The 24,346-nt window shown below is 40.0% G+C and overlaps 1 protein-coding gene across 1 annotated transcript; it reads left to right on the forward strand.

Moving 5' to 3' along the window:
- Positions 12,643-14,666, forward strand: LOC109844973 (berberine bridge enzyme-like 22). The gene is made up of 3 exons (XM_020414159.1): positions 12,643-12,976; positions 13,116-13,611; positions 13,692-14,666. Exons 1-3 carry the CDS (start codon positions 12,652-12,654, stop codon positions 14,509-14,511), a joined length of 1,641 nt encoding a protein of 546 aa, XP_020269748.1. The 5' UTR covers positions 12,643-12,651; the 3' UTR covers positions 14,512-14,666.

A 24,346-nucleotide genomic window follows, 5' to 3' on the forward strand; every position in this document is an offset into this window, starting at 1 on the left:
TAGAAATGACCATCAACCATTTTAATTTATGACGTACCATAACAATTTGATGCTTTATTCAGTTAAAGTATAGTAAATTTCAAAGTTGCAGTACTGGGAAAAATACTTCATGTAGTTTGTGCATAATATCCATCAACCATTGACTTACGCAGGTCCCTAATTTATTGTGATTCTATAGTTGATGCTTTTACCTGATCTTCAGGTGTAATCGTTGATATAGGTTTCTATTATCTTGAAAAGGAGGGAGTGAGTATTCTTCAAAGGGGAAATGTTATTTGAGCGAAGTGAGTATTCTATGTATAGTTGTGCAGAAAGGATTTTACCCAAAACAATTATCTTTTATAACTGTTCTTTTCATGTTACATGAAAGACTGAAACTTAATACTATACTGGGTTATCAATTATCATTGCAGGTTGTGGAATTGGTTGTAGAAACCCATGATAACAAAAATGATGATGCCATTCAGAATCTCCATGCCCTTTGCCTTGGCAGCAATCTTAAGGCAGATGAAGCAAGAAGCTTGAATGCGACAGTTCTTTCAAATGAAAATACCATTGAAGGTAGAACACAGTTCCATCTTGCCTTCATGAATCTTGGTTTTGAGTGGGCTGGGGATGAAGTTAGTTTGATCCATGGATACTATGCATGAAGCTTTTTTTCTAAATTTTTCCGCGTCCATAAATTCCAGGTGAAATTTTAGGGAACTCTAGGACGTTTCAAAATGGATCCTCGTGGGTGGATCTTTTTGTACAGGATATGCATAATGTGTCAAATTGGGATGATGTGAGAGGCAAGGCTACTATGCTCTTGGAAGCTTTTGAAAAAAATGTCATTGACAACTCCATGACGTCAAAGGAGGTAAATAGTCTCATAGTTTCATTAAGTTGAGGAGTACCTTTTTCTAATTTATTAACAGGAGTTATTTTTCAAAGTTTTGTATCCTTAATATAGCAGGAGATTGGTTTGCTTAAAGAGCATCTTCAGTGCGTATTGAAGGACAACAACATTTTATAAAAAGGCATTCAAATTTAGTGTGGGCGCAATCTAGAGCAAGAGGAGAAGCTAAAAGAAGTGCCACAGTTGAAGCATTTCATTAGTCAATGCCAAGAGCAAATTCAAAAATTAGAGGTATTCTAAAGCAATTATGATTCCACCTCATTGTTCCAAGATTACATTTCCACAAAAGCCCAATTACAGAGTTGTTGTAAATACATTAAACTCTAGTTCATGCACATCGAGTTTTTAGTAGGGGACCCTGAGTGTTTATTTGACCATCCTCTGTTGTTTTTTGGTGGCACGATGCTACTGTTGTAATTGATAAGGATTTTGTTACTGTGTCGATAGGTGTTTCCCCATTGTCTATGTGCGATGGATAACAACACATTAAAGGTCTATCTTCAGAGAGCACAGGAATCCAATTCTATGTCAGGTCATCACCACCAAGACATATTTTGGAGTTCTTTGATTTTGTTTCATTTGGGTATGAACCTCATCAAGCATTTGCCTAGGACAGCAGCTGATGACTTCAGCACTGGGAAAACATCCGGATATTTGTCCATTTTAGTATTTATTATTAGCTAATCCCGCGTAGCAAAGGTAAAGATTTTGAATTTGTTTGGTTTTCATTTTTTTTAATCAGGAACCTTGTGTAGAATAATGGTAACTGGATTTACAAGGGGAGCAGCCAACTTGTGATCCCTTTATGTTTGAAGATACATGTGTAATTAAAATAATTATCTTTTATATCCGATTTTGTCTGTATTGATTTAGTTGTGCAGAAAGGATTTTATGGTAAATCTTTTTTAATTTGTAAAATATGATGTGCATACTTGTATAGTCGTATTGTTGATCATATTAATTCTGAAAGATTATTCAGGTATGTATATGATGTTTAGTTATGACAATGTTTGTGACAACCTAGTTTCTTTGTTCGCCTCCTTTCCCTGCTATATACTACCAAAAATGATTCAGGTCTTATTTCTTAAAATAACAAAGTGGATGAAATCGGTGCATGCACATGGAAAGTTTTACTAAAAAAGTGCAGTAATTGGATGAGCTAAAAAAGTACTCAAATCATAGAAAGTGCAAGCATATTAACTATTCTAAGGTGCAAAGTGCATGGTGCAGCATTCATGAACATAGAAAGCTATACCGGAATAGGGTATTGGGTGGTAACAAACTACAGAAGCACTCAACCATACAAAGTGCAAGCATCAAAAGCATTCTAAGAGGAGGTAGACATTAGGCTGTGTGGTTTTTCTTTTTTTCTTCATCTAATCACTCTTGGTCATCAGGAATCACCAAACCAATTCAAGAATATATTAATTAAAAATTGATACGTAGTGGTGATCGATGCAAAAATCCCAGAATTCAAGTCATTCACATATCCAAATATCATACCTAATTTTATTTAAAATCTAAGAACATACACATATACAAGTATCATACCTAAATTTATCTGAAATCTAAGAAATTTACATATCCAAATATCACACTAAGCTTTTTAATGTGCTTCAGTCTAAAAAATAAAATTTAAACTAAATAAAAGCATGCATAGTAAAAAACAAAAAATGACTGCTTTTCTGTTTCAATTCAAATTTTTTAATGCCCATAATATATGATGAAGTTGTATAAATTATAAATTTATATAAAATATTAATATTTATTTTGATAGATGGGAGAATCAGCAACCTACAAATCCTTAATCCTGTAAATAATTCATGACAATCCATCATAGCTAATGTTATTTTTCAGTACTTTTCTTGATTAATAGATTTAGAATGTAGAAACAGACATTGTAGGAAAATATCATAGCTAATGTAAATCTTCATAAGTAATTATATACAGGTCTATACGTTATGATAATAATGGTCTTATACACCTGCAACCCTAATTTCTATGCTTTTCCAGCACACATAAGGTTTTAATATAAATGTATAGACCAGGCTCGGTACTGATACAAATTGTTTTCCAGCACATCAACCATGCTTTTAATCACCTAAAATTTTGACCTAAAAATTTAGCTGATCAGGAGGCTTTTTCGCATCCACAAGTTGTAGTTTTCTGATAAGTGTTTTTTTAAATCTTACAGCTCAATTAATAGCTCACCTGAATTTTCATCAAGTTACTTCTTTTACTTGGAAAAGGCATATGGCTAGAATGTTAAGAGTGCCACCCAACCAACACTGACATATTTGTATCTGATTTCAGTTTGAGTTACATTTGGACTTCATTCTCTTCAACGATATTTAGCTTCTCAAAATCAATCAGGAAACTATTCTTTAAAAAAATACTATAACTTTCTCCTTTTTTTCTTTTTCTTTTTTTTAGGCAAATAGAAACCCGTATAATAAATTTCTAGATGCTATGCCCTCTATCCTCTGATTTTGGTCTCAGAAAAGATACTATTTCTAGTTTCAGGCTATCATCATAATCAAATCATCACACATAACTTTAAAGGCCGAAAAATTGCCGTCAATTGGATAATCTCAAGCTTAGAGCTACAAACAGAGATCCCGAACTAACCTACTCAATACGACTTGATTTCACATAAGAAACCCTAAGACAAGACGAATTATGCCAAAAGAAGTAAGTTTTTTTACAATGAATCGAGACTTACTTGAGAATCGACAGGTTGGGAGGTTGAACGACGCCTAGGGTTTTCTCTGGTGTTTCGAGCTGCGATGGGGAGATCGGGGCGAGATCGTACGCGCTAGGGCTTTGGCGGTTCGGATGATGGAGCTGAGGAGAGAGAAAGCGTTGCGGTCACAGAGAGAGAGCGCATTTGATTTCCGATGGAATGAAGAAGGAAATGAACGCAGGTTTATTTATAGCTCTTGATCTCTGATTTTGGAGTAACGTATAAAAAAAGATAATTCTGTTAAAAATTTATGATAGATGAAGGGCATTTTAGGGTAGGAAAAGTTTTTCTTATACTCCCTCTCTTAAAGGAAGAAAATGATTTAAGTGCTAATTGTAAAAACTTTAGTGTATTTAAGTGTCGCCAAAAAAAGAGAGGGTATGTATACAAGTGCAGGTCTAGAAAACTTTAGGATAAGTTAGGCTATACAAGGGAAAAGTAGATGAAACAATAGGGTATATAAGTGCTATTTATTTAGCCAAGGCTGATCATTTCCGTGTCCAGACTAATCGTTGTTGGAATTAAATCTAATTAAATCTATTTGTGGGCACATATGATTAATCAATGTGTATTGCTATCTTTAAGGATAACTAATTAAATCTATTTGTGGGCACATATGATTAATCAATGTGTATTGCTATCTTTAAGGATAACCCACTTAAAGTGATCAATATGATTAATCAATGTGTATTGCTATCTTTAAGGATAACCCACTTAAAGTGATCAATCAATTTGGGTTATTGGGTATTTAAATTAATCATGGAGTTATATGTGCAGATACCAGGTTGTAATTATAATTTGATGAGGGGGCAAATTACAAATGTACAATACCTATATATATGGGATTATGGTACCTAATCTAGGGTGAGCCACTCTCATTCTCTTATCCCCATCTAAAGAGAGTCATAAGGGAGAAACCCTAAGATTAGAAGATCATCAAAACCCTAACTCAGATTTAAGTTATGGATTCAGGTATAAGTTTCCGCTCTCATTGTTGTTGTTTCTTCTCTTTGAATTAATCATGGTTTTATGGATTAGATCTTAGTTTTAGATCTAACAAATGGTATCAGAGCTATCCGTGATTAATTCTTAGGGGTTTAAGTTTTAAAATTGGGTTTTTTGATCTTAAATCTCTGTTTTTTTCTCAGAACTATTCACGGATGAAAAGTAAAATTTTGTGAGCAGTAAAGTTTAAAATTTTGTTGGATTTTTTCTTTGATTTTTTTGGGATCTGGATCTGGTTTTAAAATAAAATCGAGGAACTTTTGGATCTATTTTTTGTTTGGTCGTCGGTCCCCGTGCTCTTCGTCAGCGAAGTGTTGCTGGCGGCCTCGCTCTAGACTCCGACGGCGATGGCGACGTCAGGAAACCCTAGGGTTTCAACATTTGGGTGCGAGAGCAATAGCGGCGGCGGTTTCAGAATAAAACATCAAGGGGTTCGTGCGTAAAAACGTAACGGAAAATTAGGGCAAAAGGAGGGAGTTACCTCAATTCTCAGGCGAGCCTCGTGCTTGATCCAAACGAACCTGCGTTCATTCTCAAGTCGAACCCCACATTCGTTCTCAAGTCGAACCCCGCGTTCGTTCTCAGGTCGAACCCCATGTTCGTTCTAAAGTCGAACCCCGCGTTCGTTTTCAAGTCGAACCCCGCGTTCGTTCTCAAGTCGAACCTTGCGTTCATTCTCAGGCGAGCCTTGTGCTCAATCCAAACGAACCTCGTGTTCGTTCTCAAGTCGAAACCCGTGTTCATCCTCAGGCAAGTCTCGTGCTCACTTCAAACGAACCCCGCGTTCCTTCTCAAACGAACCTCGCGTTCGTTCTATTGTTCTTCTTTTCTGTCGGGTGTAAGAAGAAGGTTGCAGGCAATTTGAGTTAGGGCACAGCCCACTTAACTCTATTTGTCTTTGGGCCCATTTTTGGTATGCTTAATTTGATTAATTAAGCTACGAGGCCCTAATTAAGTTTTTTAGAATTTTTTTTGTTAATTTGAATTAAATTATTTAATTTGAATTAAAATTGGTAGTTAATCAATTATTTAATTCAAATAATATGACACTAAGGTATTATATTTGTTTCTCATTTCAAATGATTAATTGAAACAAGAAGTTACCAAAGTAACCTCTCTTGTGTAGATTGTTCATAAGGAATGTGAGATGTTTGTGTGCATGCTTTCGTGCAAATATTTAACTGGCCCAAAGGAAGGTTAATATTTATTTAGACTACATACACATCTGTGATGATAAAAATGTGACAATTATAAGGTTTACATGTGAATAATGAATCGATCCAAAGATAGTTCCATTATTTGACATGAGTTATTGTCAATGCTTGATCATTGCAACAAGGTATCACTTGCAAGTTAATATTACTGTCCAAAGACTTGATATTAATGTTGTGTCAAATATCTTGAGATGGGATTTGTTATTATTTGAATTTTATTGATTACTAAGAGAAAAACTTATGTCAACTTAAGTGGACGTCTACTAAGTTTCTTAGTCATTGATGATCACTTGATTGAGCTACATTGTGGATGATCCGCTCCGTTGAACTTGATCTACATATTCTAAAACCGCAACACACCAAATTTGGGATAAACCCGTCGTGGTTTGACCCTTCATCCACTCGTATCAATTTTAACGGTTTCGAATGAATAGAACTTTTTTGGTTTGACCCTTCATCCACTCGTATCAATTTTAACGGTTTCGAATGAATAGAACTTTTTACATGGCTTGATGGAGGGTCAAACCACGATGGGTTCACCCAAAATTTGGTGTGTTGGGGTTTTAGAATATGTAGATCAAGTTTAACGGAGCAGATCATCCATAATGTAGCTCAATCAAGTAATCATCAATGACTAAGAAACTTAGTGAACGTCTACTTAAGTTGACATAAGTTTTTCTCTGATTACTAATTACGGCTAATAATGTGAGTATCTTTTGTTTATTTCAGCTAATGCATCTGCTGTAACAATTTCTGCTAATATCAACTCAATTCTCATGCTTAATGGGACTAATTTCAAGGTTTGGAAAGAGAACATATTAATTGTTCTTGGCTGCATGGATCTGGACCTTGCATTAAGAACTGAACAATCCCAACCTCTGAATATGGATAGCACTCCTGATGCAAAGAAGGAGTATGAGAAATAGGAGCGTTCAAATCGCATGAGCCTTATGATCATTAAGCGCGGCGTTCCGGAAGCCTTCAGGGGCATAGAATCCAAAGGGATTACTAAGACCAAAGATTTCCTTGCCGAAATTAAGAAGCATTTTGTGAAAAACGTTAAGGTAGAAACATGCACGCTTTTAACTCCCTTGATTTTAATGAAGTATAAGGGCAAAGGACATATCAGGGAGTACATTATGTAAATGTCTCATATTGCTTCGAAACTTAAGGCGCTTAAACTCGATCTTAGTGATGAGTTATTGGTACATCTGATTTTGTTGTCTCTTCCTGTACAGTTCAGTCAGTTCAAGGTCAGTTATAACTGCCAAAAGGAAAAATAGATTCTAAATGAGCTCATTTCATACTGTGTGTAAGAAGAAGACATGTTGAAGCAAGATAAGACAGAAAGTGCTCATTTGGCTTATGCCTCTAAGGATAAGAGCATGAAAAGAAAGAATGATAATGAAGCTGCTAAGGGTCCAGTTCAGAAGAAACAACATAAGGATAATCAGGGTTGTTTCTTCTATAACAAGCCTGGATACGTAAAGAAGGATTGTACCAAATATCATGCCTGACGTGCTAATAAGGGTACGTTCCTTACTTTGATCTGTTCTGAGGTTAATTTAGCTTCAGTACCTAGAAATACTTGGTGGTTAGACTCTGGTGCTACTACTCACATAAGTATTTCTATACAGGGTTGTCTGAGCTACCGAAAGCCAAGTGATGTTGAAAGACACATCTTTGTGGGCGACGATCAATCGGTAGATGTGGAAGCAATTGGACATTTTAGGTTGCTATTAGGAACTTGTTTATATTTGAATTTAAAAGATACTTTTATAGTACCGTCTTTTAGACAGAATTTGGTTTCTGTCTCTGTATTGGACAAATCAGGTTATCATTGTTCATTCGGAAACAATCAATTCAATTTATCTTTTAACTCAAATATTGTGGGAATCGGTTACTTGAGTACTTATGACAACCTATATTTGCTTGATACAATTGCTTCTTATAATGAATCCTTACATGTGGAATCACGTGGTACTAAGCATAAATTAAATAAGAAAAATTCGGCGATATTATGGCATAAGCGCTTGGGTCATATCTCAAAAGGTAGAGTTGAGCATCTTATGTCTGATGACATTTTGGATTCCCTTGATTTTTCAGATTTCAACGTATGTGTTGAATGTGTCAAGGGAAAACAGACCAAAGTTAAGAGATTAGGTGCCAAAAGATCTTCGGAAGTCTTAGAATTGATACATACGGATATTTATGGGCCATTCCCTACGGCATCTTGGAATGATCAACAATATTTTATATCATTCATAGACGATTCCTCACGTTATGGGTATCTATATCTCAATCATAAAAAATCTGAGTCTCTGGACATGTTCAAAGCCTATAAAGCTGAAGTTGAAAATCAACTCAACAAAAGAATTAAAACCGTTAGATCTGATCGTGGTGGTGAGTACTACGGCAGATATGATGAAGAATTAAAACCGTTAGATCTGATCGTGGTGGTGAGTACTACGGCAGATATGATGGTTCAGGTGAATAACGTCCAGGACCATTTGCTAGAAGTACTACGGCAGATATGATGGTTCAGGTGAATAACGTCCAGGACCATTTGCTAGATACCTAGAGGAATGGGGTATAGTCCTATAGTACACTATGACGGGTTCACCTAGCATGAATGGTGTAGCTGAAAGACAAAGCAGGACTCTTAAGGATATGATAAGAAGTATGATTGCTCATTCTTTTTTACCAGAGTCACTCTGGGGAGAAGCACTAAAGACAACAACTTACATTCTGAACAGAATACCAAGTAAAGAAGTTGCTAAAACATCTTATAAGCTTTGGACTGGTCGAAAGCCCAGTTTAAAACACTTACATATTTGGGATGTCCAGCTGAGGTAAGGCCTTATAGGCCAAATGAAAAGAAATTAGACTCTAAAACAGTTAGCAGCTACTTTATTGGGTATTCTGAATGCTCTAGGGACTATAAGTTTTATGATCCCACACTCAGGAATATCTTTGAGATGGGGACATCAACATTCTTTGAGGATGTTGAGTTTGGGGGGAAAAATAAGGTTAGAGACATTACTTTTGAGGAGGAATTGGCTTCAGATCCAATCCATACACTTACTTCTGACAATATTCAGGTTCCTATACATGTTGTTGCTCAAGAAGTAAATCTGGAACATCAAGATGACAATGTTGAACAACTCCTTGTTCCAGAAGAACAAACTCAACAACCTCAAGAACCAGTGCTATTAAGGAGATCCACGAGAGAAAGGAGAAACTCAACAACCTCAAGAACCAGTGCTATTAAGGAGATCCACGAGAGAAAGGAGAAATGCTATTCCGGACGACTATATTGTATTTCTCCAAGAACATGAGGAAAGTAATAGAATGTTGGAAGATGATCCAATCAACTTCCTTCAGGCCATGAAAAGTTCTAATTCTTAACAGTGGATTGATGCCATGAATGAAGAGTACAAGTCTATGCAAGACAATAAGGTTTGGGAACTTGTCCCATTACCAGAAGGTGCAAAACCAATTGGTTGTAAATAAATTTTTAAAACCAAGCGGGATGCAAACGATAATGTGGAGATGTATAAGGCACGTCTTGTAGCTAAAGGCTTTACTCAAAAGGAATGCATTGATTATACAGAGACTTTCTCTTCGGTTTTATCGAAAGACTCTTTTAGAACAATCATGGCACTTGTTGCTCATTTTGATCTTGAGTTACATCAGATGGATGTTAAGACTGCATTTCTCAATGGCGATATTGATAAGATGATTTATATGGTACAACCAGAAAACTTTGTGTCAGGAGACCCGAAGAATATGGTTTGCAAATTAAGAAAATCCATCTATGGACTCAAGCAAGCCCTCGTCAATGGTATTATAAGTTTCAACAAATAATTATCTCGTTCGATTTTAAGATGAACATTGTTGATGACTGTATATCATAAGTTCAGTGGGAGTAAGTTTATTTTTCTGGTTCTGTATGTTGATGACATATTGCTTGCCACTAATGATATAGGCATGTTCCACGAAACCAAGAGATTTCTATCAAAGAATTTTGAGATGAAAGATCTTGGAGACGCCTCTTTTATATTAGGAATCCAGATACATCGAGATCGTTCTCGAGGTATACTTGGATTATCACAAAAGAGCTATATCGATAAAGTACTTAAAAGGTTTGGCATGCAAGACTGCAGACCAGGAGACATCCCTGTTGCTAAAGGAGACAAGTTCAGTCTCAATCAGTGCCCTAAATGTAACCTTAAAATTCAGAAAATACAGAAGATTCCTTATGCTTCGGCTGTAGGAAGTCTAATGTATGCTCAGGTGTGTACGCGTCCGGATATTACGTACATTGTTGGGATGTTAGGCAGATACTTAAGCAACCCTGGTATGGATCATTGGATAGCAGTCAAAAGGGTTATGAGGTATCTTCAGAAAATAAAAGATTATATGCTCACATACAGAAAATCAGAACAGTTGGGGGTCATTGGGTACTCTGATTCTGATTTTGCTGGATGCCAAGATAACAGAAAGTCTACATCAGGCTGCATTTATATGTTAGCAGGAGGAGCTATATCATGGAAAAGTGTCAAACAGACACTTGTAGCTTCCTCCACTATGGCAGCAGAATTTATAGCGTGCTATGAGGCATCTAATCAGGAAATATGGCTGCAAAATTTTATCACGGGACTGTGCATTCTGGAAAATGTGGAAAGACCACTAATGTTATATTGTGATTATAAATCTACAGTAATATATTCCAATAACAACAGGAGCTCAACTAAGTCAAAACATATTGACATTAAGTTCCTGGTTGTGAAAGAAAGGGTACATAGTAGACAGATATCCATAGAGCACATTGGGACAAATTCCATGATAGCTGATCCTCTTACTAAAGGATTGCCACCTAAGGTCTTTCATGAGCACACTGCTCATATGGGTGTGGTATTATTTGAGGATACCATGATTTAGTAGGAGTTTGTGATTGTGGTGTTTTATATTAGGTTATATTGTCTGATCAGAATAAAGTTTTTCAGTTCATACACTCTGTTCCATAATACTGAGGTTGACCTCACTAAAGTCTAAGGTAGGACCAGTTAAAAATAGACATGTACTGATCACATGTAATTTTCATGCTGCACATTCATGATTGATCTATGTCGTTTGATTGTATTGGTATATGTGACAATTGATGGGTCGAGTTATGATAAATGTGACGAAGGCCGCTTTGATCCTATATTGATATAGTCAATGAACGAGATTGTTCGGAAATACCTTTTCAGTGATAGCAATTTTGAGCTCATAAGGGTATACACAATTTAAGAAATCATATGGTGCCAAAGTGGGAGATTATTGGATTTAAATCTAATTAAATCTATTTGTGGGCACATATGATTAATCAATGTGTATTGCTATCTTTAAGGATAACCCACTTAAAGTGATCAATCAATTTGGGTTAATGGGTATTTAAATTAATCATGAAGTTATATTTGCAGATACCAGGTTGTAATTGTAATTTGATGAGGGGTCAAATTACAAATGTACAACGCCTATATATATGGGGTTATGATCCCTAATCTAGGGTGAGCCACTCTCATTCTCTTATCCCCATCTAAATAGAGTCATAAGGGAGAAACCCTAAGATTAGAAGATCATCAAAACCCTAACTCAGATTTAAGTTACGGATTCAGGTATAAGCTTCCGCTCTCATTGTTGTTGTTTCTTCTCTTTGAATTAATCATGGTTTTATGGATTAGATCTCAGTTTTAGATCTAACAATCGCAACACTATCCCTTGAAAGAAAAAAAAGGAAAAAAGAAAAAAGAAACTAGCCCGCTAACATCTGACTTACTTAACCAAAGACTTTTACCATGAGATTGATCCAATGTGTTTGCATTAGTGTAGGTATCCCTTTCTTTCAAGACTAAGAGGATCCAATATCGCACCAAACCCTGCTGAGATTTCTTCGCCTTGTTTCACGCCTATTCAACTCCATGGCCCAAGCTTTACCTAATAATCTTCAACTTATGAAATTCTTTTCCTACAATTATCTTACGAGATTTAGGCCTAAATGCCTCAGTGCGCTAGTTGGAGTGTCCTGCCTTAATACCGCAATCTAATTAGTAGAAGTGATAACAACTTGACAATTTCTAATTTTTTGTTGTTGTTGCTGAACATGTGCTTTACAGAACTAATTAACATTAACTAGTACATCTCGTTTAGCTACTTTTGAAGAAATGCAAGTTACCGTGACAACTTAAACAACCCGTAACCTTACAAAAAAAATCCTTTGTGATATATAGTAAATTCAAGGTACCGTGACAACTTAACCATAGGAAGCAAAATATACCAAGAAAATTATCGATATCTCTGGCTGGCAAGTATAAGTAACCTGCCTCTGCATTTCGCTGGTGCTGCTGTCTTCTTTCAGAATACAAGAGAGAATATTAACTTATTAATCAGTCGTTGAGTTGCTGTGACAAGAAAATGTACTGGCAAGTATAAGTAACCTGCCTCTGCATTTGGCTGTTCTTCTTTCAGAAGACAATCCAAAGTCAATTTCGTACCAGGCAGATGACCTGCTGCTGGGGTTTATCTGGCAAGAACAAAAGTTTGAACTGTTGTGACAAGAACAAGAGTGACAGTGAATATTAAATTTATGATAGTTGTTGAACTGATGTGGGATGGAAGGGTAAGCAAGTAACTAGAGCCGTGTGACTTGTATGAATTAAGTTAAACTGTTGAACTCTCATCATCTCTATATAAACCCACGGTACAAATCTCCATAACACAATCAAACAAACCCCTTATCAAGCAAAATGGCGATATCAACCTCGACAATCCTCACCATCCTCTCCTTTCTCTTCTTATCATCTTCATCTTTTGCGCAATCCTCTTACCCTGCTCCCTTCAGATCCTTCATCGATTGCTTTCTACAACGCATCTCTCCAGACCTCATCTACACTTCAAACTCCACCTCCTACGAATCCCTACTCCAATCCTCTGCTCAAAACTTGCGCTTCTTAGTCTCCAAAACCAATCAAAAGCCCTCAATAATTGTCACAGCAGAGTCTACATCCGACGTGAACATAACAATCAGATGTGCGTACATGTGTGGCCTACAGCTACGCGCAAGGAGCGGTGGTCATGACTATGAACATAACAATCAGATGTGCGTACATGTGTGGCCTACAGCTACGCGCAAGGAGCGGTGGTCATGACTATGAGGGCATGTCATATGTATCCGACGACAATGGCCTACAGCTACGCGCAAGGAGCGGTGGTCATGACTATGAGGGCATGTCATATGTATCCGACGACAAAAAACGGCCGTTGGTGGTCGTTGATCTTGCACACTACAGAAGCATCGATGTCGACGCCAAGACTCGAACAGCTTGGGTTCAAGCTGGAGCAACTCTTGGCGAGGTCTACTATAACGTGTTCACCAAGAGTAATGGTACTCTAGGTTTTCCTGCAGGACTATGTCCAACTGTTGGGGTCGGTGGGCACTTAAGTGGTGGTGGATTAAGCGCAATGATGAGAAAATTTGGTACTGCTGCTGATAATGTTATCGATGCCAAGATTTTGGGCACCAGTGGAGTGGTTTTGGACAGGCAGACGATGGGGGAGGATCTGTTTTGGGCCATAAGGGGCGGAGGAGCAGCCAGTTTCGGTATCGTTTTGGCTTACAAACTTCAACTGGTTGAAGTTCCTCCTGTTGTTACTGCATTCAGTGTTTACAGGAATTTAAGGCAGAATGCGACTAATCTTGTTACAAGGTAAGTTCAAATTTGATCCCCCAGAAGTTAATTATGTTTAGGCTAAATTGACACAAGCAATTGTCAACATGATCGACCAGGTGGCAAGACATTGCACCTAAATTGGATGAGAATATCTTTCTCCGAGCCAATGTGCAACTCGTAATCGACAGAGAGTCCATATGGAATGTGAACATTCAAGTTCAGTTCGTCTCCCTCTTCCTTGGAAACAAAAGCCAGTTCGTCTCTGCAATAGACACGAGCTTCCCTGAGCTTGGCCTTCAGGCTGAGGACTTCACAGAGATGAACTGGTTAGAATCTGCCCTCTTCTTGAACGGTATGTCAGGTGAAGGGATCGAAGCATTACTGAACAGGACACCAGTGTACATCAGTTCATGCAAGGTAAAATCGGACTTTGTGACAAACCCGATCACTGAGAAACAATGGGGAGAGATATTGAGGGCTCTTAGAAACCTCAAAGAGGACAACATCATTATATTGCTGATAATGTCACCGTTCGGAGGAATAATGGACATGATCCCAGAATCGACAATTGCGTTCCCTCACAGGAAAGGAAACTTATACATCATTGAGTATTACACGCCCTGGCCCGGGGCAGAGGAACAGGTGAGCGAGAGACATTTGGATTCAATGAGGAAAGTGTATGATTTTATGACTCCATATGTTTCAAGCAATCCGCGGACAGCATACTACAACTACAAAGATATCGATTTGGGGAGGACCGAAGGGCTGATGCCGAGCTATTTTGAAGCTCGGCAGTGGGGGGAGAGGTATTTCAAGGGTAATTTTGAGAAGCTAGCTATTGTGAAGGGGAGGGTCGATCCTATGAACTTTTTCAGGAATGAGCAGAGCATCCCACCATTGTATTATTTGAGTAAGGAAGCCATCTCTTCCTCATAGAACAACACCATTATGCGATTGTTGAATAAAGAAGTAAGAGTACATTACGCGTGTACTAGTTAAAATTTCTGTATTTGGTCATCAAATGAAACCTGTCCTTATTTAAAGTGCTATGTAGCCTTCAAAAAAACAACTCTTGGTGACACAGGGAAATTCCAACTACCCGAGCTCAAAATTGATCGAGTTACAGGAAAAATCTTGAAAAGGGGGAAAATAAATAAAAATTAGAGCTTTTGGGATTGTGATTCTGGCGTCTCTGCTCCATCAATTTCGTAATCAAAGAAAGAAAGAGCTTAAATTTGGGATTTTTCTTAGGAAATTAGGGGAATTTCTTTCGACAATAAATACAAAGTTTAACAGCAACCTATACAAAAGTTCAACAAAAAAGGTCTTGCAAAAATGGGAAATTGCAATTACCCTAGGTCAAAATTGATTGAATTGCACGCAGAATTTTGAACAAAAGGGGAAAAGCAATAGAAATTACCAACTTGGGCATGGTTAATTCTCGCTTCTCTGCTCTGTGATTCCATCAGTTTAGGGTTCAAATTGAGGGAAATGCTAAAATTAGGGCTAGGGTTTATTACAGTGATGACCCTTCGAACCTCGCCTTTGGCGCGTCAACTGATGATGTACTTGTTGCGCGCCGTGCGGAAGCTTGCTCGACAACCAAACGAGTCGGTGAGCGATGAGATATGAAAACCAAAACCAAACACGAGTGCAATTCACAAAATAACGACCAAAATCACACACAAACACAAGAATTTATGTGGTTCGACAATTGCCTATGTCCATGGGGAGAGGATGGGGAGATTTCACTATATGGAGGAGAAATACAACGGGTTACAACCCACAAAATCACTCAAATATAACCCTAACCAAAGCTCTTAACTCCCTCACAATATCTTCCTCTCAAAGTGCTCAAAACAATGCTAATTCTCTCCTTTTCTCTCCTTAAGAAACCCTAAAAAACGTGATTCTATTTATAACAAAACACAATCCCAAATAGATTAGGATTCTAAAAGCGAGTCTGCCACACCCTGGTGTGGCACACACCACACCCATGGTAAACAGGACAGATTCTGCCACACCAGGGTGTGGAAGACACCATACCCATGGCAGACATGATAGATTTTGTCACACCCATGGCAGACACCACACCAGGGTGTGGTGGAGTCTGTTTTGGGTTTTTCTTCACGTTTTTCACAATTCCTTCACCGTTTTCACAATTCTCCACTTCGACGAAGTGTTCCCAACACTGAGCCGACACCAATATGAGCACCAATGCGTCGTCTCTCCAAACTCGGCTGCACCAATGTGGTTACCTACGTACCCCCTCTCCCAAAGGATCAAGCCGCCCGTAGTTCATCCAAATAGCCGTCAACGGCCTCAACAATCACGAATATGCAACAAGTTTCAACAATGATCAAACTTGTTACTCGGAACCATTTTAGTGAGCATATCCGCCGGATTATTCTTCGTGTGGACTTTCACAATATCCACATCGCCATCTTCAAGAACATCCCGAACGAAGTGATAACGAACGTCAATGTGCTTCGTCCTCGCATAAAAAACCTGATTCTTCGCCAAATAGATAGTACTCATGCTATCACAATGAATAGTGACGGATCGCTGTGATATACCAAGTTCCTCCAAAAGTCCTCGAAGCCAAATAGCCTCCTTCACAGTCTCCGTAACCGCCATATACTCTGCCTCCATCGTAGACAAAGCTACCGTAGACTGTAAGGTGCATCTCCAACACACCGGCGCATGGGTCAAAGTAAACACATATCCCGTAGTAGACCGACGCTTATCCAAATCCCCGACATAATCCGAATAAACATAACCAATGCATAACTGCCCACCTGTAGTGTCCCGCTTATAAACTAAACCAATATTGAGTGTACCTCGAATGTACCTCAAAATCCATTTCACGGCGTCCTAATGACCCACTCCTGGATCGTGCATGTATCTCAAAACCATGCTCACCGCCTGTGACAAATCCGACCTCATACATACCATCACATACATCAAGCTCCCAACCGCACTCGCATATGGAGTCTTCGACATCAACTCTCGATCTTCAACTGACTTCGGTGAAAGACCAGCTGAAAGCTTCAAATGGGCTCCCAATTGTACACTAACTGGCTTCGTATCATGCTAACATGAAATCGCTGTAGTACCTTCTTCAAATAAGCCACCTGTGTCAAACAAATTCTGTCCTTCTTCTTGTCTCTACCGATCTCCATTCCCAAAATGCGTTTGGCCTCACCCAAGTCCTTCATCTCAAACTCATTTGAAAGTTGAACTTTCAACTCATCTATAGCCGACCTAGAAGTTGAGGCAACCAACATGTCATCAACATAAAGTAACAAATAGATGTACGCACCTCCTCTCAACTTGAGAAAATACACGTAAGGATCAAACTGGCTCCGAGTGTACGAATGACCAAGCATAAAACCATAAAATCGTCTATACCACTGTCGAGGAGATTGCTTCAAACCGTATAGCGATTTTTTCAACCTATAAACCAACTTATCTTTCTCTGTAGCTCAGAATCCCAATGGCTGAGTCATATATATTTCTTCATCAAGATCACCATGAAGAAATACCGTCTTCACATCCAACTGATCTAACTCCAAACCATACTGTGTCACCAAAGCTAGCAAAATCCGAATCGATGAGTGCTTCACCACCGGAGAGAAAACCTCATTATAGTCAATACCTTCCTCCTGTGTATAGCCCTTCGCAACCAACCTAGGTTTAAACCTCAATGGAGTGCCCTCAATACCTTCCTTCTTCGTGTATACCCATTTGCAACCAATAGCCTTCCGCCCTTTTGGAAGCTCAACAAGCTCCCATGTATCGTTCTTATGAAGAGATTCCATCTCCTCCTGCATAACCACCTACCACGAATCAGCCTCCGAACTCTGCTCGGCCTCTTTAAATGTAGTAGGCACCAACTCATCGATACTCTCCACTGAAAGTGCATACGTAACTGTGTCGGCATATCGTGCTGGCATCTGTATGTTTCTCCTCTGTCTCCAAACCACAATCGAATCATGAACCTGAGCTGTCGGTCCCTGATCCTGCATATTAGTACCCGTATCCTTCGTGTCACCGTCGTGCTCGCCTGGCGTCACCTCAGTCGGTACTCTAATGGATACTGTACCATCTGGACAATGTGGAGCTGCATCGATCTTCACCACCTGTGATATCTCCCCCGTCGGGTCGCTCTCCACCTGTTGAGAGCTGGGAAGCTTCAAGATAGAAGCCTCATCAAACGTGACGTCCCTACTCAGCACAATCTTCTTATCAACTGGATCCCAAAGCTTGTATCCCTTGACACCACGTTTAAATCCTACAAATATGGCCTTCCTAGCTCGAGGTTCCAACTTATCAGTTCTCACATGATAAAATGCAGGGCACCCGAATACCTTGAGCTGGTCATAGTCGTGTGCTAGCTCTCCCGACCACTTCTCCATATGGGTTTTCCTCTCAATCGCAGATAAAGGCAGCCTATTAATGAGGTGGCTCGCATATGTAAGTGCCTCAGCCCAAAAGATCTTATCTAAACCACTCTGCGATAATAAGCATCGGATATTCTCCAGTAAAGACCGATTTAGTCTCTCTGCTAGCACATTCTGCTGCGGTGTATGACTAACCGTGAAGTGTCTCTCTATGCCCTTGTCTCGACATAGCTGCTGAAAAGGGTCTGAAGTATATTCACCACCGTTGTCGGATCGTAACGTCTTGATCTTTCTTCCCGTCTGCAGTTTTAATCTCTTCTTCCACTCCACAAACAAATCTAGGACTTCATTCTTATGCTTCATGGTGTACACCCAACAATCTCTTCTTCCACTCCACAAACAAATCTAGGACTTCATTCTTATGCTTCATGGTGTACACCCAACAACGTCTAGAATAGTCATCAACAAACGTGACGAACCAATGTCGACCACCAAGTGATGCAGTCTTGGTGGGACCATAAATGTCTGTGTGCACGTAGTCCAGGATGCCCCTCGTCTGATGAATGATAGTCCCGAACTTCACCTTTGTCTTCTTGCCAAGAACACAGTGCTCACAGAATTCTACTTTTCCACTCTTGGCTCCTTTCAATAGTCCCTGCTTTCACAAAGCCTGCAGTGACTTTTCTCCTGTGTGCCCCAACCTATAATGCCAAAGTCTGCTCATGTTCGCTTCTAAAATAGCCGAAGCAATCTGGCCAATCTCGGTGCTTCCCTTCAGATAATACAAATTCTGATTGCGGACTCCCTTCATCACCACCAATGATCCTTTAGTAACCTTCGCTACAGCGTTTTCGAAAATCACCTTGAATCCCTTCGCCTCCAAAGCTCCAACTAAGATAAGATTTTTCTTTAGTTGAGGAACAAATCTCACCTATTTCAACTTACGGACTACTTCATCGTGCATCCTAATCTGCACGGTACCTATCCCACAAACGCCACAGGATTGATCATTTCCCATGACAACGTGCATCCTAATCTGCACGGTACCTATCCCACAAACGCCACAGGATTGATCATTTCCCATGACAACAACACCCCCGTCGACTTTCTCAAAAGATGCAAACCAGTCTCGCCTAGGGGTCACATGATAAGTAGCACTGGAATTAAGCATCCAATCTGATGCATCCACATGGTTCACCTCCGGAGTAATCAGTAGAGAAAAGCATGAATCATCAGAATCATCGCTTTTCGCAACGTTCACCTCATTGGCCTTCGGGCCCTTTTCTTGACATTCTCCTTCTCCTTGAGCTTTAGGCAGTCTCTCTTCCAATATCCCTGCTCCTTGCAGAATGCACATTGGTTCTTTGCTAATTGGTGGCGGCTTCTTGACTTTGACCTTCCTCTATTACCACCTTTCGGATATGGGCTTCTACCTCTTGTCGACAAGGCCTCTCCTGAAGTACTAGCACGGGAAGTCTCCTTGTCCTTCCTCCTCAAGTCGTAATTGGTCAATACGTTAGTCACTTCACTATAGCTGATAGAAGATCTTCCGTTCAACAAAGTGAGCACGAAGGTATCATACTCCTTGTTTGTTGGAAAATTTGTAGTAAAAGAAATGAAGGAAAATTAATTTGTATTCCTTTAATCTCAGTTACAATTAGATTTCCTGATTACAAAAGAGAGAAGAATAAATTTGAATTCTCCCCTTTGTTTAAAACTGGGTTCTTCAAGGTAGCGATGGAGTGCCTCCTTCGAATGCTTGTATCAAATTTGCTCTCCGTTAACGATCAGACCGTCTTATCTCACGGGAACGATTAACTTGTATGACAAGTTTGATTTGGAACTCCTAACGAGTTTAAGAACTCGGAATGAGTTGAAAACTCTGAAAAGAGTTGTTGAAAAACCGAATAATCGGTTAAGATGCCAAGTGGATTTGTTGTTGGTGAAGAATTCTCTAAGATTTGATTTACTAACTGCCGAGCAGTTCCTTGATCTTCAGAAAACTCACCCTCTCCGCCCAAGAATCCAACTTTATGCGGTCTTCTTGATTTCTGAATCTCCAACCCCTTACTCAGTTGAGTAGTGCGGTTATTTATAGGGGGATAAGGGGTGTAACCAACCCCTAAATCCGCTCCTAAGTGGACGAAAATCCCTCAAAATATGGGATAAATGGTTTTGAGGCCGTTCAGCTTGAGTTTGAATAAGTCAAACACCTAAATTGGCGTTCTGGACCTTAACTCTGCATCTTAGACTTGAGACGCAGAGTTGGTGCTTGCTGGGAATTGAAAACGCAAGGGCTATTTGCGTTTTTGGGTCTTAACTCTGCGCCTCAGACTTAGGATGCAGAGTTGGGTATCTTCGGATGATTGAAACGTACAGGCCGTTAGCACGCTGGTTCTTAACTCTGCGTCTTGGATTTGAGACGCAGAGTTGGGTGACTGCTGAAGAACGCACAGGCTGTGTGCGTTTTGAGTTGCGCAGAGGTAGACTCTGCGTTTGGGAGAGGTTGTTGACTTGTAACTTCGTCTATTACAGCAACGCGAAGACTAATGCTCATTGATCTTTGCTTTAGCTGTTATAGGGTATGAAAGTCGTCAGATTGTAACTCTCACAATTGGTTGTGAAGGCTACTGAATAGAGTTTTTATCAGTTATCGGAAGTATCGTTGAATTGTAACTCTTCTCGATCTATGTGAAAAGTCCTCCATTTGTAGCTTTCGTTTGTTAACATGAAAGTCATCTGATTGTAACTTTCATTGTTGAAGCTTGATGGGGATCAACTATCTATTGTGATTTTTAGACAGCCTACAGAACCCCCTCTAAAGTTTTTAAAAGTTCGCGGTTGACTGGGACGAATTTGTGATTTTTAGACAGCCTACAGAACCCCCTCTAAAGTTTTTAAAAGTTCGCGGTTGACTGGGACGAATTTTCGGAATACTTTGGACCTACAGAACCCCCTCTAAAGTTTTTAAAAGTTCGCGGTTGACTGGGACGAATTTTCGGAATACTTTGGACCTCAAAATTTAGTTGATTGATTGTTCACTCCGTCTGATTTGAAGACATCACGAACCTGGTTATTGGAATGTTGAAATTATGTTACCTCGAACCAAACAAGGTAACTTTCGAGTCTTGATGACAATGAACTTAGTCAAACAAGCTAAAATCCAAGTCATTGCTGATTATTTTGCCTAGGTGGCTGAAATACTTTGCTCAATCTACGATGAGGTGTATTTATCGGATCTCGTCTGGATCCTTAAGATACTCCACTTGATCTGCGATGAGGTGTGTTTTTCGAATATCATTTGGATCCTTCAGATACTCCACTCGATCTGCGATGAGGTGTATTCTTTTCTCTAGAAAATTCTTGTAGGCATTAATGAACACTCAAGATGCTGCTTTTAGTTTCCTTGATCTTGGTAGGAATGTTAAGCCATTTAAAAGAATGAGTTGTGCGCAGCTCCTGTCTTTATCAATCTTTGTTGGGATGTTAAGCCATTTGAAAGAATAAGTTGCGCGCAGCTCCTAGCTTCATTAATCTTGGTTGGGATGTTAAGCCATTTGGAAGAATGACTTGCGTGTCAGATCGTGTCTTCATTAATCTTTGTGGGAATGTTAAGCCACTTAGCAGAATGAGTTGCGCGCTAGATCGAGTTTGACGGTTTTAGCGTCGCTAATTGTAATCTGTCTGTACTCATCCAATAGACTCCCCAGCGAAGTCGTCTGTTTCTTCTCGGCTTTGGTCACCTTGATAGCTGAGACCATCTTTCCTCTTTTTTTATTTAAAGTTAGGTCTTAGTTTCAAATGTCGAGAAATTCATTTGATAGCATTAAAACGCACAGGTGGATTCCTATGCTTGGGGATTGAAACGCTGAGTTGAACTCTGCGTTCAGAAGTTCAAGCAACGCAGGCGCATAGGCCGCGTTCGGCGGGATTCTGGACCTAGAATCTCGCCCCGATTTGACAGCTCACAGCTGTCTATAAATAGACCACTGGGGTCAAATCAAAAGTCATCCGACTTTTTGTATGTTTCTTTTCGAAAGATTTTAACGAAGATTCTTCGTTTTGAACTCCGGCGAACCTTGTTCATCTTCTCCAACCATCATCCTCAATGGGTCCTAGGAAGAAGACCGTCTCCCGTTCCAAGTCCGCCTCCACCACTGCTCAGAGCTCTCGACCGACGAAGGCCATCGGCGGTGATGCAACCCAGGCTGGTGCGCCGCCGGTGCAAGCTCCTCTCGTTGGTGGTGAGCATCGACTTCCATGGCCATAAAACTTGCTTCGGCAAGATCTGAGCAATGAGGAAACTCGTCCTGATGTTATAACGCAGAGTTAGGACTCTGTGTTTTGAATTCGAAACGTTAGGGCCCGACTTTTGCGCTCGAATTTTGTAATGCAGAATTTAGACTCTGCGTTTGAGTAGCTAACGCAAAGTCTGGCCTCTGCGTTAATAAGATTTAATGCAGGGTCTGGACTGTGCGTTCAAATGCTTAACGCAAGGTTTGACCTCTGCATTGATAAGATTTAACGCATGGTCTGAACCGTGCGTTTGAATGTTTAACGCAAGGTGTGACCTCTGCGTTGATAAGATTTAACGCGGGGTCTGAACCGTGCGTTTGAATGTTTAACGCAAGGTTTGACCTCTGCGTTGATAAGATTTAACGCAGGGTCTGAACCGTGCGTTTGAATGTCTAACGCAAGGTTTGACCTCTGCGTTGATAAGATTTAATGCAGGGCCTGAACCGTGCGTTTGAATATTTAACGCAAGGTTTGACATGTGCGTTTGAACGACCTTATTCCTCCAGGGCTTTGACTAAGGTTGTCTATGTTTTATTTTTATACTGATTGTCTAAGTGTTTTTCTCTTTTGCAGTGCCTTACACCCGCTAACCTCTCACACTTCTTCATCACTTTGGGCGTGAGGGTGGCGTGGATTTGAATATGCAGTTCAATCTGTGTCAGGAACTCCCAATTTTTCAGGATATCGACAAGGATCGTGTTACCCTGATTTCCATCCAAGCCCGGCTATACTTAGGATTTTGGTGACAGATGCCAAATTTGAAACCGACTCCCGTAAGAAGCTCATCAAGCCGGCATTTCTGTTTGGTGATCATGTAACTGTCAAAAAAGAGGCTGTAGATGGTGGCCATTATAAGTGGTTAAGGCAAATCGGAGATCGTCACTTCTTTCTTCCTGATATGCATAGAATGTTTCTTATTGCTTATTATCAGTGTGCCTCCGTCCCTCGACATATGAATTGGGACCTTGTCAGGGAGCAGGATGGGGTAGCTGTCGGGGCTTTGACTTACACAGGCGTACACACCGTAGGTTACAACCGACAGGTATCAACTTTGGAACACTGCCTATTCTCAAGGGGATATCCTGTTAGAGAAACAGCTAGTATAGCTAACACTTTCATGCGGAGATTTTTTACTGTAAAAGGGGAGTTCCCCTCTTCAGTATTCAGAACTCCCGGCTGGGTTCATTCTTCAAGAACAGGGTGGTGGGTAAGAATGACAGAGTTCGTGCTGACAGAGCTAGAGGGATCATTGGCTCGATCTAGGCTCAGTTGCCCTGTAATGGCTACCAGATGTGGTATTGACTACAACCATTATAATTTTTTCGCTATTCTAGAGAGATACAACCCGGAGACGTGTACATTCTTCACACCTATGGGGGAATTAGGATTTGCCCTCCATGAAATGTATGACGTTTCGGGTCTTCATCCCAGGGTCAAGTGAGCTTAGGATTTTGAAGGAGATGAACCCCGATGTCTATGACACTCTATGGGAAGTAATGTGTCATTTTCAAATCTGTACCCAACTGACGGGGACATGGGGGTGTGGTATAAAGCAGCTATCCTGGGCCGAATATCTATTCCAGAATTTATCTCACAAGACCGCCGCTGTGTCTCGTCGGAGCGTGAGCACCCCTGAGGCGATCCAAGCTTTAATCAACGATGCCACAGCCCATTATGTCAACAAGGGATTAGAAGATGATTTTCCTGCACAGACTGAATTTGAAAGCTTCCACCATCAGGCTGCTATATCTATCTCTGACATGGCCTTGCTGGCGGGCTTTCTCATGTTGTGGCTAAAGCGGTGTGTAGTCTCTACCAGGCCGATAGATGTTGTGGTGATAGAAGTAGTCTTCCCAGCTATACTCTTAGCTCACGGGAGGCCTGCGAACTTACTTTCAGCTATGACATGCTGTTTGCAGCATGGTTTGAGGGAGTTGTGTCTCGAATTCATTCAGGTGAAGGAGACAGACTCTGAAGGAAAGAAAAGTTTTGTGACTCCAAATCCTCGAGTACCTTTGCCGTATACTTACTTGATGGCTTGGTACGTATCCCATTGTCCTCATTTGATGAGT

This window comes from Asparagus officinalis, chromosome 6 (genome assembly GCF_001876935.1).
Source record: "Asparagus officinalis chromosome 6, Aspof.V1, whole genome shotgun sequence".
NCBI lineage: Eukaryota > Viridiplantae > Streptophyta > Magnoliopsida > Asparagales > Asparagaceae > Asparagus > Asparagus officinalis.